Here is an 18,563-nt window from a genome sequence, read left to right on the forward strand (position 1 = left end):
GATACCTTGTACTCTTTCCCCAGGTCCATGCATAAGAGCATCCTCCTAAGAAGATTTTTGCGGAAGCGCGACTTGAGCGCTTGAATCACACCCTGATCCATAGGCTGCAGCAGTGCTGTGGTGTTCGCTGGCAGGAATTCCAGCTGTATGGACTTCAAACCTGGCACAGTTCCGTGTCCAGGGCAGTTATCCACCAGGAACAAAACTTTCCGCTTGTTGCGAGAGAAGCGCGCATCCTCGCGATAAATCCACTCACTAAAAATGGCTTGCGTCATCCACGCCTTGCCATTGGCCTGGTAGGAAACGGGCAAGGTTGCGATGTTTTTGAAGCAACGAGGATGCTTCGATTTGCCGATCACTAGCGGCTTCAACTTATCGCTGCCCGTCATGTTGGCACCGATAAGGACGGTCAGCCTGTCCTTGCTCAGTTTCCCTCCGGTGCATTTCTCTCCTCTAAATGATAGCGATTTTGAGGGGAGCAACTTGTAAAAGAGTGCAGTCTCATCTATACATTGTAGATGTTCTCTGGATCGTATTCCTCCAGAATCTCGGGCAGCCGTCTTTCTCGCCAGTCTCCGCATGCCGTCGCGTCAGCAGCGGCAGCTTCCCCTGAAACAGCACGAAACACCAGTCCATTGCGCTCTTTAAACCGGGTCAGCCACCCCTCGCTGCACGAGAAACCCTCGATGCCGAGGTGAAGAACAAATTCTTCCGCTTTTGCACGAATTAGTGGCCCGCTGATTGGGATGTTTTCACTGCGGGCTCTGCGCAGCCAAAGCACCAGGCATTTCTCCAAGTCTTCGTGGTCAGCCGCTCGCAGTCGTTTTCTTTGAGGACCAAAGCGTGACGTCTCGAACGCCTCCCGCAGCTTGTCCTTGTCCTGAAGAATTCTTGTTAGGCTGCTTTTGGGGACGGCGTACTTCGTCGCTAGCGCCGTTTTCGTGAAGCGACCACTCTCGAAGTCGTTGATGATCTCCATCTTCCTTTCCAACGCAAGTGCATTGTGCGGTCGTTTTTGCGCTGCCATCGGACCGAACAAAAGCTCTAGGGCTTAGGCCTAACTGAACACAACCGCCGTGAACGCGAGCGAGCGATGCGGAGGGCAGTGTACGAGCAAACCGGAAACCGCCGGAGACGGAAACCGGAGAGGTGACGCGGGGAGGAGGAGGAGGGGAGCATTGATGCGTACCGCGATGGCACTGCGCTTGTCCAACTAGTTGCGGTTTCGAGTTTTTCGGTTCCGTTAACGCGGTGGTCGCAAAATTTGAGTTCCGATTAACGAGATTTTTTTTACATTGGCTTAATACAAAACCAACCAATCGCGAGGCGTTTGTTCCGTTTAAGCGGTAGTTCCGTTTAACCGATTTCCGTTTATCGAGATTCTACTGTATATGCTACGTTTTTCAGAGAAAACTAATAACTGCAAGTGGGGACTAAGCTCCACTAAAAAGGAAGAGAAGGTGTGTTTCAGCTGTGTAACACCCGCTCCATTGCCAGAGAAAGTTGTCACAAAGTATAACTGCAAATGTTACAGTGCAGTACAGCCAGTACTGTACTGAGATAGTAGATGACGAAGAAACAAGGAAGAGCGGCACTATTGCACTCAAGTTCACGTAAGCATATTGACAAAGTTGTTTGACCGAAAGGTAGGTAAACTGATAATGGCCTGTGCACACTGATCTGAGAATCTTTTCATGACAGCAGGTAGGTGAGTGCAAGACAAGTTGCGTGACATTGTGGCTGCACTGCAGATGGAGAGAGGGCCTCCTCCCAACAGTCGCTTTGACGTCGCAACAGACATGATCCAAATAGAGTGGACAACAAGCAAAATGGTACCGAAATCTGACTAGGTAAGCGCAACTCCATGAAGCAACATCCTTCTGCATGCATCAGAAACACAAAATGAGACAATCACCCCTAAATTCAAACTTCAGGTTCTGCATGACAGAAAATAAGAACTTGTCAGTGCACAAAAAGGGATAGCCCACTTTTCTAATAAAGTACAACAGGGAACCCATCAAAGTACAGAGATAAATTATGACTTTGCAATAATCTAAATGTTGGCCAAAGAAGAGCAAGTGGCCCAACGGTATTCACCATTTTTTGCTCGCACCAAGTCAGGACCACTGAGAGCAGGGAATTCCTGGTGGCTTCGTCCAGCTGAGAAAATAAAAATAAAAAGCAAAAAAGGAAGAGAGAGAGAGTAAGATACACAGATGACAGCCACACGCTGAGCCCCGTAAAGATGACATAATCCAACAAGTGATACACGAGGGTCTCAACAAAGTCAATAAAAACCATGCACGTTTCACTAATGCTAGATGACAGCGTATCCCGACAGCTCCATAACAGACAAGTTATATCTCCTGAAAATACGCGCTATACTTTTCAACATTTCAAACAAATATGAAAATTGATCTGGAGCCTTCCATTATGGCCACCCTTTCTCCCTGCCCACTTCAAAAATAATCCGTCATCTTTACCCTCACATCATGGTTCAAGTGTCCGCTTCGAGTGTATCAAACTGAACCACACTTTAGAATTCCTTAATCTCCTGCCCTCCAGATACTTCCACTAGGCCAATCCAGCGTGGAGCACGACGCTGCGAAGTCTATGAAAAAAAAGCAAGTACCTTTTCCAGAAGGCTTCGGATTCCAGCTGCAGCTACCCGGCGCACGTTTGGTGACGTGTCATTCACCAGACGTGCCGCTATGGGCACAAACAGGGTGCCCGCATAGTGCGACAGCGTTTTCTGCGAGAAAAGCACTCGATTAGCCACTGCATGATGTTCACAAGAAAAAAAAAATGTCAAAAAAACAAACAAAAATTGGCCAAGATCCGTTTGAACTCTAACAAAAATCCCTCACAGCCAGCGTTACTGTGCCCTTTGCGATGAAGCCTATTCATTACCAAAAACGCAGGATAAGATTCCATTCATTATTAGCAAATTCAGCTTCCAGTAAATACCACAAGCAAAGTTTAGCTGGCTGAAACATGGTAACTAGTGCTTTTTAAGAAACACAAGGGACAACGAAAAAATACTGATGGGAAGCACGCTAGGCATCAACTAAGTTTATTGGACAGGTAGGTGAAAGATGCCCAAAGCGCATCAATGCGTGCTCGAGAAACTTAGACTGAGCCGTAATCAGAACTTAATCAAACTCAGCTTAATCAGCTCAGTTTGTCACGAAGCTGCAGATTTTATTAGTAATAAGGGAGTAATTACTCATTGACATCCACCCGAGTGCAGCCATACGGCCACTAAGGAAAGCTATACTGCTTTCTCATAAATTTCACAGTTAAAAAATATTTGACCCTAAATATTTGACCAACAGATTTTATTAGTGAAGTTACAAAAACGAAAGGTTCAGGGAACATGTATTTTAGTGCGCCAATTCCAATACCATGCTATTTATTTTCACAAAGCAAGACATGTCCCCACTGTCTCATGCGGTGTGTCATGTAAAATTTTTGCAAAATTTTTTTCAAGACATCTGCTGCAAGGAACTTGCTAAAACCAGCGCCACTGGTTTTTGCTCATGTGACAAGGCAAATCCTCCTTTCCATACAACTGGAGTTATAGGATTTTGTAGTCGCTACTTCAGAAATGAAGAAAAATATAGTTAAAAATAACTCGTATGCGGAACAAAAAGCCCACCAGTGGGAACTTTGCCGAATAGGCATGCAGCATCTCCAGGGCTGAGAGGCGTCCTTCCTCGGTGACATAGTCGAGCTGCGCAGTGAAGAAGCCCACCGCCTTCTTCATCCGCCGCAGCATCGGGTAGTCCAGCACGTACTGCAGGTAGGCCTGAACACAGCATGGAGAAAGGCATGAGCGGTGTACAGGGCTAGCTGCTGCTGGTGCCGCTTTCAAGCCAACTACCAGTCGCGAATCTGTCTGCTCAAGATTTTAAGCGATAGCTTAAGGGTCCTGTGTCGCAGAAAAAACGTCATCTTTGGCACTGGCCGTGAGTGAAAAATGCTGATTGGTCAATAGGGTCATGACATCGATGTCAGCGATGACAGCGATGTTAAACACAAAATGAAAGTGATTAAAACTGGATATGTAATGAGAATTAATGGTAATCGCATGTCTCAAATCATTTTATAGAGTAAAGAAAAATTTCAAGAATTTTAGATTTTAGGCGGGATTCAAACCCACGACCCTTGGGTCACGAGCTTGACACGCTACCGACTAGGGCACACAAGGCACACTTGTACGGCTTGGGAACAGGCGGGGGTTTATATGAATGTCGTGTGGCCTTTCATGTAAAGTGGTACTTCACTGCTGTGCGCTAAATAGTATGTGTAATTAGACAGGACCACAGGCCACTACCGTGTCACACCCTTAACCCTTTCAGGCACTTTGTACACAATTGTGTAAACATCAAACTCACAATTTTTTCTGACAGACTGGTTCACCTAGCAGTGATTTCACTGTTCCAGCCGAATTGAGCACCCTTCTTGTTGCTAATAAGTTGGTTTTCTGTGCCATGTAGCGAACGCAGTAAATAATATGTCACTCAACAATGAGCTAGGTAGCACTCTGTCCACCAATTTTGTGCAGACGGATTTTGTTGCAAGTGAAAACATTTGATTGTTTTTGCTCAATTTCGGGCATAATGTGCATCTTCGAAAGGCAAAATGATTCCAAGGCTCCTAGGCTGCTTACCTGAGACATGACAACATTTCGATGTTACTATTTCTAACCAATTTGACACTTTGTACGGAATTCTCCATATCATTGTAAAAACTTACCCACTACTCTTTCACGCTCAAGAACTAACAAATTCCCTTTCTTGAGGCCTGAATATACTACTGAGGTGAAAAAAAATAAACTGATTTCAATAAAATAAAAAATGGCGCCTGAAAGGGTGGAGCTTAATTGTCTCCTTAATTTTTGCCCGCTTTTGGTTGCAACGATTTGTTTTTCATCCTGGCATCTCCTCAACATTAATTCCCTCCTCCATATCCTCACCTCCCGACACTGGCTGCGGATGTGGGCCTGCTCGTTCTCGACGCTCATCGTCGCCACTTTGTCCATCAGGTCGTGAACCTCTTCTGCCTGGATCCTCCGCTGAAGGATTGCCTGCAGGCAATTTCGGTCCATTTGTTTCACAGGGGCCTCAGGAGTACCACAGAAGCAGCGCACTCACAAATGTGTCACGCAGTTACCCAGTCAAAAAGAAGAAGAAAAAAATTAAAAAGACTGCGGTGAAATCATAACTTCACTGCAACGCAGAAAAGGTGCTAAGAGAAGCACCGCCACTCCATGGGGTGAGTAAATAATAAATAAACAAACAAAGCAGAGACAGTGCACGCCACGAAACATGCTGTGGCACATGCACGCATGCCACATGCACGCGCACACAAATGCACACACAAAAAGAAAGCCTTTCCCATTTTCTCCAATAAAAAAAAAATCAAGCACAGCATGGCCTGAATAATGCCCTGAAAGAACAGACAGTAAAATCTTGTTCATACAAACATGGCTGATATGAATTCGTAAAATCGCCTGGCCACAGTGAATAGTATATACAATGTGCAAAATTTCAGTGTCCCAAACACTTCTGCACCCTATAGCTCATACGTACATGGGAGCAAGCAGTACTGCCTATATGGGAGAAAGCAGTACAGTCGCTCAATACACACCGTAAATAAATGCCGTCAACTGTAAACAGACTTGTGCGAAAACAGTTCCCAAGAGAGATTCTTATCGAGATTCTAATGGTATCAAACAGTATATTCAAATAAAGCAGAGACCAGTTTCACATGGCTACATTGAAATTCCTTTGAAAGTTTTTTTGTGCGCATTCCAGAGTTTTCTCACAGGCCAGAGGGAATGCTATGATGCTACATTAAATGTTCTGGCCAGAAAGAAGCTTTTATCGACAAGTACAACCAGACACAACAAGTATGTAGACAGTTAGAAAACCATGCTCCAACTGCATTTCTTTTGGTCGCGGACATTGCAAAAAAAAAATTCCCTTTTAGCAATCAATTTATAACTGCAAGAACATTTTGTTTGGCTATGGTTTATGGGGGTTTGACGTCCCAAAGTGACTCAGGCTATGAGTGACGCCATAGTGAAGGGCTCCAAAAATTTCGACCACTGACATCGCACGCACAGTACACGAGCCTCTAGAATTTAGCCTGCATCGAAATTCGGCCACTGTGGCCGGGATAGAGCCCGCGTCTTTCGGGTCAACAGCCGAGCGCCATAACCACTGAGCCACTGCGGCGGCAATAATTTGTTCATCGTATTCATGTGACAGGTATTTGTACGTACACAGCAAGCTCACACATCCTATTGGAGGGGAAATCCAGATAAGAAACCGCAGTTTCTGAGCAGTCACTCCAAGGTCATGCCAAAGGTAGTGCACTGTAGCAGACCTGGTCCCATCACAGCAATAGACAAAAAATACCAAGCACTGCAACAGTTTCACAATGACCCATTTCACTCCAGTAATCGGACAAAACTTGAGAAGCACTTTCCTAGCACGGTCTCCAGGTGAAGGCAATCACTCTTAGGCATCCGCACAAGACGGAAGGAATGGAGGAACCTTTCTCGCCGAGTAGTCCAACTGGGGAGACAAGCACGGCACTCACCTTGAGCAAGGCGAAGGCCACGCTCTGCCTCGAGTGGTCGTACACGTCCTGCTCGATGTAGGTGAGCAGCACCAGCAGCTGCTTCCTGCTCAGCTGGTACAGGGGCGAGTCCCGCACCAGCGTGGTCATCACCTGCGGAACGACACCAGAGGGACTCTCACGAACCAGAGGGAAACCCTCGCTGCCCAACGCCCCCTGGTGACACTTCTAGCAGCAATTTACACATGCTGTTGTGAATTGTTACACATATATGGCACCACATGCTGTCACACAATACACTAACCATCACCACTGTTATAAAGTGTCAACAGAGAAAGGTTGTTGCTCTCGTGTACATACATAGAAGGCCATTGAGCAAATCTCATGACTTTTGGTCGTGGTAAGCCCTCATTACACCAAAGAAATGACAAGTCTTTGTATGGCCAGTGTATATATATATATATACAGCAGAACCCACGTATAACAATACCAGTTAGATATATCGGATATAACAATGGACAACTGTGGCACAGTCAGCTTTACCGCATGGTCTATGGTAAAATAAACCGCCTATAACAATGCTGCCATAGCACATTATCAGCTATAACAATCACATCTGATCAGTGAGTGCTTAAAAGGTTGCTAAAAGGCACCCGGACAGCTCTGTACGAGATGTGCTGCAGTTGCGTGGGTTGGTTCCAAAGCTTTAATTTCTGCAATCTGTTTAAAAGCTTAAGGGGGGACACTGGTCTTGAAAAGAAAATTTTATTAATTTAGTCATAGTTATGAAATTTTCAGGGCACATGTATTTTTGTGCACTGATTCTAGGTATGTCATTTAATTTCATGTAAAACAATTCCTAGAGCACTTATGCCCATTTTATGCAAGTATTTTGCGGAGAGTTTTGAAGAAAATTTGCTGAAGGAAACTCGCTGAAATGTATGCCATTGGGTTCTCTTGACACCAAGGAATACAATAAGGGTAAAATTGTCACCCTGGCTCTCATAGAACTTGAGTGATAGGGTACTGAAGCTGCCACTTCACACATAGGAATACACATTTTCCATTTCCGAAGCGACAACTTCAAAACTCTATAACTTAAGTTCTATGATAAGCAGGAAGACATTTTCACCCTTATTGTATTCCTTGGTGTCAAGAGAACCCAATGGCATACATTTCAGCGAGTTTCCCGCAGCAAATTTTCTTCATAACTCTCCGCAAAATACTAGCATATAAAGTGCATAAGTGCGCAAGGAATTGTTTTACATGAAATTAAATGACATATTTAGAATCAGCACACAAAAATACATATGTCCTGAAGATTTTGTAACTGTGACTTCATTAATAAAATTTTTTTTTTCATGACCAGTGTCCCCCCTTAAAAAGACGCAATCTCTAGATTCCAATCTCTAGATGACTGTGAGGGGTTAAAGTAGTCAGAGTGATAACAGCCCAAAATCGCACGCTTGGCACAACTTTGCCTATTCTGCAACTGCTCCCTTCACGCTGCTGCCTTCCTTCCTTCCACTGACAGCTGCTCAGGCAGACGGAGAGAAATCGCATCGCATGCAAATTCCAAAGAAGCATGTTACACCTACAATAAATAAACAAAAATAAAGTGTCAGACAATGATGCACATTCTTTTTGCACCTATTATTTGGCTTCAACATTTCCCGCCTGCCACTGTTTCTTTTTCTCCCCCTGGGTCCCATGAAAAACCTAATGACGATTTTCTATTATAGTACCTGTCCACTGCAATATCTCTAGGTCTACAGCCAACAAAACGCTCCACAGAGGTGCACAATAATGCTTCATTGGGTTTTCTGAGCCATCCGAAGAATGAAACAGTACCAAAGCTCCGTTATATGGCTCATACATTGGCAGCGAATTTTTAACCTGCAGTATACTCTATTCCGCACGTCACATCTGTGTACATGCAAGAAGAATATACAGTAAAAGCTCGTTAATTCGACACTGACGGGACCGCGAAAAATTGTCGAATTATCCGAATGTCGAATTATCGAATGAACAACAAAAAACAATGTTTGCCGCAACAGGACGTATACCTTTAGTTGGCAAGGAAATCTGTAATCACCGTCTGCTTTTTCGAGCGAATTTGAGCGACTACGATAGCTCTAACAGCTGCCAGGTGCTCCGCGGCACACGCGCCGTCAGGGATTTGTTCACAGAAGTCCTCCCGCACGGACAAGGCTTCTGCGGCTTCTTTCACCGTGCACTTCGGCATTTGGTGCAACTGCTCACAATCGTAAATCGTCGTCGTTGTCAGCGCCTGTCACTTCAATTATTTCATCCTCGGTCAGCTGACAGAACACGAAGGCGAGGCGGCGCGCTACCCGGAAAGCAGCGCGGGGAGGAGGTGAAGGGAGCGCTGCTCCCCGCTTATCTGTTTTTTCAACCAGCGTCCCCGGGAACGGCACACCCCCGTCTTATCTTTCCTCTGATCTTTTAACTCTCCTCTTATCTGCACAGGGACTGTGGACGGGTGTCTTATCTTTTCTCTATCTTTTTCTCTGATCTTTTAACTCTCCTCTATCTGCACATGGCAGCGGTGGTGGCTGAGCCAGTAGGCAATCCCTTGCGATTTCCTTTCACCCTTCTCTCAGTCGCAACAAAACAGCAACAACAAGTAGCGCAGTAAACACGCTGACAAAGCACGCATTTACCAAAAAAGGCGCCGTAAATAACCGTGATAGCGACTGCTGCGACACAACAAAGCACAAAAAAAAAAAAAGACGCCAGCCGAGCCACCGCTAACTCGCTTCCTCGGATGGATGGACGGATGGATGGATGATATGACCATAGGGATGGCCTATCAGCCGTACAGTAGCGCCGCTCATGGCAGTGTTTTTTTCTTTTTGCTCTCGGCACACCGGCTTGGCGGGCTGCGGAGTGAAGTCGAATTAACCGATGCACGGCAGAATTCGTTCGAATTAACGAGAGTTTCGCCCCACAGACTCCTATGTATAATTGTAGGGACCTCGCGCGCGCGTCGAATTATCCGATTTGCCGAATTAACGGGGGTCGAATTAACGAGCTTTCACTGTATCAGCAATGACTCCACTTGAACATATTCCCTTTGGTGACCCATTTTCTTATTTTAAAAGCATGTTATTCCTAACACATGATGACAGAACAGGCCTAAAGATGCCAGCACTTGCCAGCACACACACATACACACATTTGAAGAAAAAAAGCCAAGGAGGGACAGACACTGGCATAAACTTTAACGTCAGCTGTTTTGGGGGGTCATGATAAGCAAGAGGTTCATTGATCATGTGTCCAATGACAGCACGTCATGTGACCTTACTGTGCTTAGTTTAATTTACGGGGATTGACGTCCCAAAGCGACTCAGGCTATGAGGGACGCCGCAGTGAAGGTCTCCGGAAATTTCGACCACCTGGGGTTCTTTAATGTGCACTGGCATCGTACAGTACACGGGCCTCTAGAATTCGACCACGGTGGCCGGCCGTGTCTTCCGGGTCAGCAGCCGAGCACCACAACCACTGAGCCATCACGGCGGCTGACCTTACTAGTATGTGGTGACATCATTTCATGTAGATCACAACCACTAGATTAATGCGGGTGTTCACGTGACTGACAACAGTAACGGGTCATATGACTTTGTTGTGGGGTGCATTTCATGCACATCCACAAGACCTCCGAGGGAGGTCTGGCCATAACAGTACTGAGAAGAAACCAAATGGCCAGCAATCACAGGGGGCATATGCCCACAAGGTGCATGCGGCAAAAGCGGGACTCTGGAAGACGCACTACAAATGAAAAAACAAGCAGTCATCCTCGTCAACTCACCTTGAAGGAGAGGACCAGCAGCTCAAAGTTCTGCCCCTGCTTCATGCCGGCACCGGCGTACTTGTGCAACAGCACGAACAGCGCCTTGCCCAGCTTGCGGACGTATCGGGACAGTGAGGGCAGGGGAAGCCGCAGCAGCTGGCCATAGCAGCGCAATGTCACCGTCAACACCTGCACCCAACAAAGAAGGGGAGGGGGGGAAGGGGGGGATGGATTAGTGGTTTCATTCCAGAAATGAACTCTAGAGCTCACACGTCTAATCCTCGTGAACCAAGTTTTGCATCCGCACTTTGAAGCAGCACTCTTTACATCCACCCTGCACAGCTCACCCAGATAGTCAATGCGGGAGTTTCAATGCAGAAATGCACTCTAAGGTTTGCACACCAGGCTTTGTCACCCACTTCTGTACCTCCACATCGCATCAACAATCACATTCTCAATGCAGAACTGAATTGTATAACTTATACCTGCCGATGTTTTCAAAGGCACACTACTGCATGCATGCATGGCCACGTTATTCAGCTGAGCTTGGAAGAAGAGGAGAACGAAGCTGTCAGGGGTCTAGAGATGGAACTAGTTTATTGAACTATAGACTGAACAAACACTACTTAGCGACATCACATCATAGATCATACACAGCACCTCTGTCGTCCTGACGCCATATTGTCCTCCAGCGCACAGCATAGCCTCGTTCCCAAGCCACTCAGCATCACTACCCTTGTTACCCCCACCAGCACCACACAAAGCCAAGAGAGCACAGTGGATGAATGAGAAAACAGCCAAACAGCCTGGATAACCAGCATGGGCTTCTATGAGCAACTTGGTGGGAATGCATTTCTGTAGAACTTTAGCAAGTGAGTGGGAAAATTTACACTGACAATCCAATGTGCCACGGCAACACATCACACAGCAAACACAGTAACATCACGCACAATTTACTTTTCAGATAAGAAGACAAACAATAATTAATAAACAATATTGTATTCACCAATACAAAAAGCTGCTACTGAGGCTCACATTACACACTAATGACTATCCTATGAGAATTTTTTCCTCTTTCTTCATTCACCTTTCTTTTTTTTGTCTTGTTTCTGTTCTCACGGCGGCCTTCCTGATATGCAGCTTGCTAAAACATAAGCTTTGTTGCCCTGGGTAAAAATCTCGCACAGAAGCGAGCAACAGAATGCATTTCTACATCAAAACTTCCCCACTTTATAGCACCCCCAAGTGCACCCACTCCCAGACCAACCTCAATAGCTTCTCTGACTGGCAGGGAAATGCAGGACTCTTACTCATTTACGAAAAAACATAGTGAAACAGACATTTTCCTTGTAGAAAATGTCTCACACATCAATGGCTATGGAGAATGACACAGCAGCCTCACCTTGACGTACGTGGAGTCCAGGAAGCCAGCCAGGAGACTCACAAACGGGTCCAGCATCTCCAGGTGCTTCTGGTCGGTCGCCACCATCCGCTCCCTCTTCAGGAGGGCATGCAGAAGCTGAGAGAAAGCGTGTGAAACCCGGCTCAGTGATGGCTGTCGACGAACACAACTAACGTTTTCAGCGAGTGAACTCCGCAACTGCAGTGTTTTCTCACAACTAAGTGGGGAGGAAGGCAGAGAAGCTGCTCAATTCTAAAAACGAAGCCAATGAAACTGCGCAGTCATACAAACACTCAGCTTTCGCACAGAAGTTTCAAATGTGAGATTAGGTAAATCAGTACTTGTCGAGGTAACTAAAAGTTAGTGCGTACTATTTGGAGGGGCAAGTGGACGATAACCACACCACAGAAATGAACTAGCCAGTAGCACAAGGCTAGGCTGCATGACAGAGGAAATAAAAGTGAATGCTGGAGAGGGAGAAACCAAGACCATTTGGTTGAGGGGAAGACGCGTCTAAACCAGGGTTTCAACCAGTGCACGGAACAAGCTGCAGCGTGAACAGAAACGTGGACGAGAGAAGAACACACAACGACAATGGGCATGCAGCGACTACCAAGTGAATTTACTTGGCGAAGTCCCCGCGCTCTTGTAGCCGCCTTTAGTCCACATTTGTGATCACGTTCCATTCACTATGAACCAACTTGCCCAACAAACTATTCTGCCTCAACAAGTGGCACTGCCTTCATAATTAGGTACCTAGGTATTTGGCCTGTCTACCACTTCTACAACTGTGCTAAATGGGTGTGACACACCAAAAAAAGTTAGGCGTGGTTTAGCTCTGGCTAAGCCTGGTCAGTTGCTTTAGCTGTGACGCTTTTCGAGTCATGCAGCGCATTCTTCTGCTATCTCTCGAGCGCATTGTCTCTTTCCAGCATGGTCCCGTTGCCGTTGCTTCTCTGTAGCGCTTTCCATAACGACAAGATTCCACCGAGGCGAAGCGCGCACATACCCCTACGGAGAGCCACCTCCTCACCGTCTACCTCGGCGGAGAGCACGCATTTGGCGGGAGCGAGTGACTACGCGCGCCGCTGCCGACGGCAACGCCACCTGGTGGAGCTCGGCAGCAACGGTTGCTAGGCAACGGCTGTACAAGGCCATTCGTGCCTACCGGCCACCGGCTACGCGACGAGGCGAAAACCTGGCGTAGTGCTGCTAACACAACAAAAGAAAGCAGACGTTGAATGCACAGGAACTACGCAATCACCTGTGTAGTGCCTGTCTCATAAGGTTTCTGCAAACCCTACATGCTATGTCACTACCCAACAACACACTGCCAATAGACCTGCCCAATGGAAGCACCCTTGATATCCTAATGAAGCCCCGTCTTTGGGGTCAATATTGGTACTGGCTAAACTAATCCATGCTCCAGGTGGTGTTCCTCAAGATGCTCACCTTGAGGCCGTACTCGACCAAGACGTGGGCATTGGCCCGCTTGTTGGTGCGCACCGGCAGTCCACTGCGGGACGGCTCCTGAGGCACCAGGTACACGTCCGTCTTCTCCTCCAGTAGCTTCGGTTCTGGCACGGGCTCTCGAGGCCTGCACCATCGGGTAGCATTTTGAGCCAACAAAATGCAAAGACAAAGCCCCCAGTAACCGGTATCTCCGATTACAGAGACTTTTGCGTCACTACTGGGGACACCTATGCATTAATTTACCACTTAAACCACCAGTACAGTCAGGCCGGAATAAAACACGAACATGCAGATGCCATACTTTTCTACTGTTCTCCGAGATATTCTTATAGAACTGGTTTATAAATACGCAATTTGATAGATCCTTTACCTATAAATATTATTCTGGCTACTTCTATTCTGCAACATAAAGAAGACACGCAAGATAATGTGTTTTGTTGACATGGGCTGTTGGCGTTTCATTCCGGTCTAACTGGACATATTTATTTCTTCTTCTTTTTTTTTTTGTGGCCATTCTACTCTTTGTGCATGTCATCAAATTTTTGCACAAAAGTGACATTTAGGGGTGGGTTTTGTGTAGTACAGTGGACTACGGTTATTTTAAATTTCCTACCTATTCAAACTGACACTTTGGTCCTGATTTGGACAAACTTTGGGACTTTTCCAAGCTCAAAAGACAAACGCCGACTGCACCACTATCACTTGTTGTAGGTGCCTATTTTGCAAAAAAACAAACAAACAAAAGTCCGCGTTCAGCAGTCCATGTCTAAATAAGCGCAATTTTGAACTTTTTGACATCCTTGGTGTTGTGAGGCAAAGTGTGTGGCATGCACAGAAAAAAAAAAATTTAAAGCTGGTTTTGAACATAGGAAGAAGGCAGCATGGATCGCGAATAAAGGAAAGTGAGTAAAAGAGCAATGCGGAGTAGGGAGGGGAAGTGTGAAGCACAGGGAAGCAGCGGCACTGCGTAAACAGTGTTGTTGCGCTTAACTGTGTCACATGAATACCTAACTGTTGCTTCTTAAATGATCCTGAATCTGCAATGACGATGCTGTAATCACACAAAGCATTGGTTTTCACATGGAATCAAACTCGCATTATAGCCACACTGTATTCGTGCAAATGCGGTACTTTCACACCATGTAAACGAAATCAAAAGCATAACATAAGATGTGAGAACTGAAAATGAATAATTATCGCATATAAACAATAAGAGCAGGATGGAAGGTATTTCCGAGCGTTTCTTTCATAAACCAACAAATTTTTGTACAGTAAGTGCGCCAAATAATTACCAGAGAGCATCCTCAGATCCATGCCATCACCAAAAACTAGATTTTCGTTAGTCTGAGTAACTTTACTATCAAGGGGTTCTAATGTAGAGGGCAGTTGGCAGCTCGGTTAGCTGTTTTCCAGTCTAGTCAGACGGGCCGCTGTGGAAGGCAGGAAGGTGCATCACTTAACTGCCTTTGATGTATTTGCTTTGAGCTACTTGCACGCTGCACTATCATATCATGAGAACTATGCAACAAGGAATGCACTACAGATGTACATGCATACATCTGTCTTTGGCTAGCCAGGGCAGCTGGAGCACTGACTTATTTTTTGCAGTAATCTTTTTTTGGCCGGCGAGGATTAGGGTCAACTTATAATCACAGCCGACTTATATGTGACAATATATACGGTAAATAAAACAGACAAGCATCTCAATGAAACATGCTACTAAGCAAAACCCCAATCTAAGAGCCACCTCTGAGCAGAATTCAAGTACCAGCAATCCCCTAGTTTGGCAAGAAGCATCCATGCATAGCTGCCTCTGCAAGGCAATGCATCAGTCTGTATTCCAAAGGAACGCAACTGTTACTTTTTCATCGCACACTGCATGCACGGCGCAAGGATCATCACTTACCAGCTTCAGACAAAAGTATACACAACAAAACATGTTTTGGCCTTTGTGGGCAAGGGCTTGAGCGGAGACGCAGGATATATTTTAGTGTATGATTGCCAATTGCACTTACGAGTGCACTTACCGACAGGCAAAAGCGATAGTGATGTACAATAGAACGGTCTAGTGACGTTACAATGTTGTCAATGTTGGGCTACACAATGTTGGGCTACCCAATGTTGGGCTACCCAATGTTGGGCTACCCAATGTTGGGCTACACAAGAGGCACGAAGAGGCAACCCACTTTTCGACGAGGTTTGGAGCATTCTCGCTGATGGTCCGGTGCGTGTAGATGAGCAGGTCTTCTATGGGCACACCCTTGTTAACGGAGAGGCCCAGGACGATGTTGTGCAGGCAGTCGTCACACTTCTTGACCGTCTTGTGGCTCGACGTCGACAGGAGAACCTGCAGGAACATCGGACAGCAGCAAAATGAGTCCCACAAGGCGACAGACAGACACAACGAAGCCTAATCCGAGCGAAAAGAGTTCTGAAGAGACCCACCTCAGAGAGGGCGGGGCTCAGCTGGGACAGGCTGTCTGTGGATGCCACCGAGGCGAGGATGTTGTAGATGGTGAAGCTCTTGGTGGCCTTGGCCTCCCTGACCTTGCTGCCTATCTGGGCGACCTCCTTCTCCTCGGCAATGTCCGAGAAGAGCTCTGCCTGGCACACCTGCATCGCACGTTTTTGACCCGAGTCACTCTCGCAAGACAAGAACCGCAGAACAAAAGAAAAGGATCCTTAGAAATTGAGGCCTTTCACCTGAAAAGAACTTACAATGCATAAACCGGACGAAGAAAGGAATAAAAAAAATTGTTGCAAACAAGGAAGTTAAGCTGAGAACAGTAAACACTAGTCAAGGAATTTATATGTGCCGAGTCAGAGGGAGCAACTTTGAGGCTCCCCACAGCAGAGGGCTCCAGAGGTAGTTTTGACCACACAAGCTCCTATAAATGCTTCATCGAAACAAGAAAAAAATGACTGCAGGCAACTTACCTGTATGATGTCATCAAAGCAGGCATCCAAATCTCCGGAAACAAGCACCGAGGACATCGATGAAAGCACGGCGTGCACGGTGTAAGTCAGCACGTGAACCTGGGCAGAACGAGAGCCGTGCACTGAATTCCTGCTGCATCAACCCTCCCATCTAAGCGGCACCCTTTAGTTCATACTCCGCACTGACTGACAAAATTTTCGACCGCTTCTAAGCCTCAATTAGCAGCGGTTTCACTGTTACGAGTGTGCAGTGATGAAGGCAGCTGTCACGCTAGCTAGGCCTAGTTGCAGGAAGTGTCACGGCAGGGAGCAAGTTGCGGGAAAAGACCGGCAGGATGGGATGGAAGTGAATAGGCAAAATAGAACAGTGGTGTGGCCCATGTGCGTTAGAAATGTCACTACTCTATGGGAGTATGACATCGCTGTAGTTGCAGTGCCCTGGAAGGCACTAGCAACCTACAGAATAAACAGGGAGCATGGTGTAGGAGGACGATTCGTGAAAAAAAAAAAAAAGTGTCATAAACCAAAGGCACGAGGAACGCATGTACTGCTCATTCTACCGGCAGAGGCGGACAGTTTGTTGTACTACAATTCTTGCCTACTGTGCACTAGCCAAAACTCACATAAGAAAACGAATTTGCACACATGAAGCGCACACTCACAACTGTTTATAATACAGTTAAACTTGGATGTAATGAAATCGAGAAAAGCCAGCTATTTTTTGTTACACACAGGTTTTCATTACATCCAGCTTTCGCGTGAAAACTAGGAAGGACAGTGTAGCACAGAAGCCAAAAAGAGAAATAAATGTAGATGAAATGGCCCGGCAACATAACCATGAAGGGACATTTTACATTGTATGTCGACAAAGAAAGTTCAGCAGCAGCTGCCCCTGTCTTCACTGCAAATTGTACTATGCACTGACGCAACGCTGCTACGTGCGAGGTGGGGAGATTGGGGGAGGCGGGGGATGGTACTCCCCACCATCCCCACTTGATTTTTGCTGCTTACGGACATTAATTGTACTATTGCCACTTGGTGCAACACTATAAAGACAAAAGATGCTGAGACTGCTTGCATTTCACCATGGAAAGGCGCTACAGAGGCGCCGATACCACTAGAGCATATGCACTCTATAAAACTGCATTCGCTTGTTGCAATCGCATACTTTCTTCTCATGGTGGTTCATGTTTTAATATCATTAAACTTTTGCATGGCTCAACCAAATTTCCAGTAACACGGCATTACACTAAGATAGAACGCAAGAACGAAGCGACTTTTCCCAATCAAAGGGACAATGCAGAAAGTGACAACGCAATGAGTGGCAGATGAAGAGAGACAGCCCTCCCTCTCTGCACTGTTGCGCCACTCCCTGCATTGTCACGCTAGCAGGGTCATGAGAATCAGCCGACGCCATTGGCTGGGGGGGGGGGGGGGGGGGGGGGGGTCCTTTGGCGGGGAAAAAGCCACTTCGTTCATTCTTGAGTTGTATCCGACTATAGTTAATGGATGGTTAGCATGGCGAGTTCGCTTTATCAAGGTCAATCACCACAACACCTTCGTTACATGGAGTTCACAAATACACACACTTCGATGGGGATGGCACTGGGGAATACAAAAACTTCGTAATATTGAGAAATTCGCCACGTGAAGGTTTGTTACATCCAGGTATAACTGCATTACAAATGCTAATCTTGCCATGTCGATCAGTCACCACTCAGGAGGGTCAGTTCGAAAACCGACAAGACTGGAGAGGCCTTAATGTCCCAGCAGTCTTCCAGTAGTACACCATGATGATACAATTGTGAGAATATGCATTTCATGATGATTGAACTATACTCCTTAGCATTTCGTATAACTTTGCCATTTAAACCATCAATTCCGCTTTAATGCTGAAAGTGATGTGGACCAAGCAGGATTCCAAAGTGGATGAGCAGCGCGTCCTCTCACCTGGTATCCTCTCTTGAGGACGGCCCGCATCTGGGAGAAGAGGTAGCGCAGGTACGGAGCACCAGCAGCGACATCACCTTCACCAGCGTGCTCCGGGCAGCCTCCCGGACGTCCCGAGAGCGCGACTTGAGGAACTCACAAATCCTCAGCAGGACACTGAAAAGACAGCACACACAAATAAGAGTTGCTCGCTCCACTTTCTTGTTGTTTTTTTATGGATTTAGATGATACTTTTTTTTTCCCATTTAAGTAGCTCTTCCAAAACCAAGTGCACAAAATTTCAGCCTTATATCGCAAGAAATTTTTTTCCGCAAGTTTTTCCTCTCCTATACCTATTGGAAAGCCTGCGCACTAGACAAAATATGGAAAAAGACTGCTTCAACCTTCACTGGATTTCTG

General features: G+C 46.2%; 1 protein-coding gene across 1 annotated transcript in view; it reads right to left on the reverse strand.

The window, feature by feature from the left end:
- Positions 1–18,563, reverse strand: part of LOC149330504 (small subunit processome component 20 homolog) — a 93,271-nt gene that overhangs the window by 14,832 nt on the left and 59,876 nt on the right. The window contains 13 exon segments of the mRNA XM_089561106.1: positions 2,098–2,160; positions 2,633–2,752; positions 3,659–3,808; positions 4,979–5,089; positions 6,610–6,741; positions 10,421–10,591; positions 11,805–11,921; positions 13,257–13,401; positions 15,464–15,624; positions 15,723–15,890; positions 16,215–16,313; positions 18,165–18,229; positions 18,232–18,320. Coding sequence (XP_089417232.1) covers positions 2,098–2,160; positions 2,633–2,752; positions 3,659–3,808; positions 4,979–5,089; positions 6,610–6,741; positions 10,421–10,591; positions 11,805–11,921; positions 13,257–13,401; positions 15,464–15,624; positions 15,723–15,890; positions 16,215–16,313; positions 18,165–18,229; positions 18,232–18,320 — 1,591 coding nt within the window.

This window comes from Amblyomma mixtum, chromosome 9, assembly GCF_055824585.1.
Source record: "Amblyomma mixtum isolate Tamu chromosome 9, ASM5582458v1, whole genome shotgun sequence".
Taxonomy (NCBI): Eukaryota; Metazoa; Arthropoda; class Arachnida; order Ixodida; family Ixodidae; genus Amblyomma; species Amblyomma mixtum.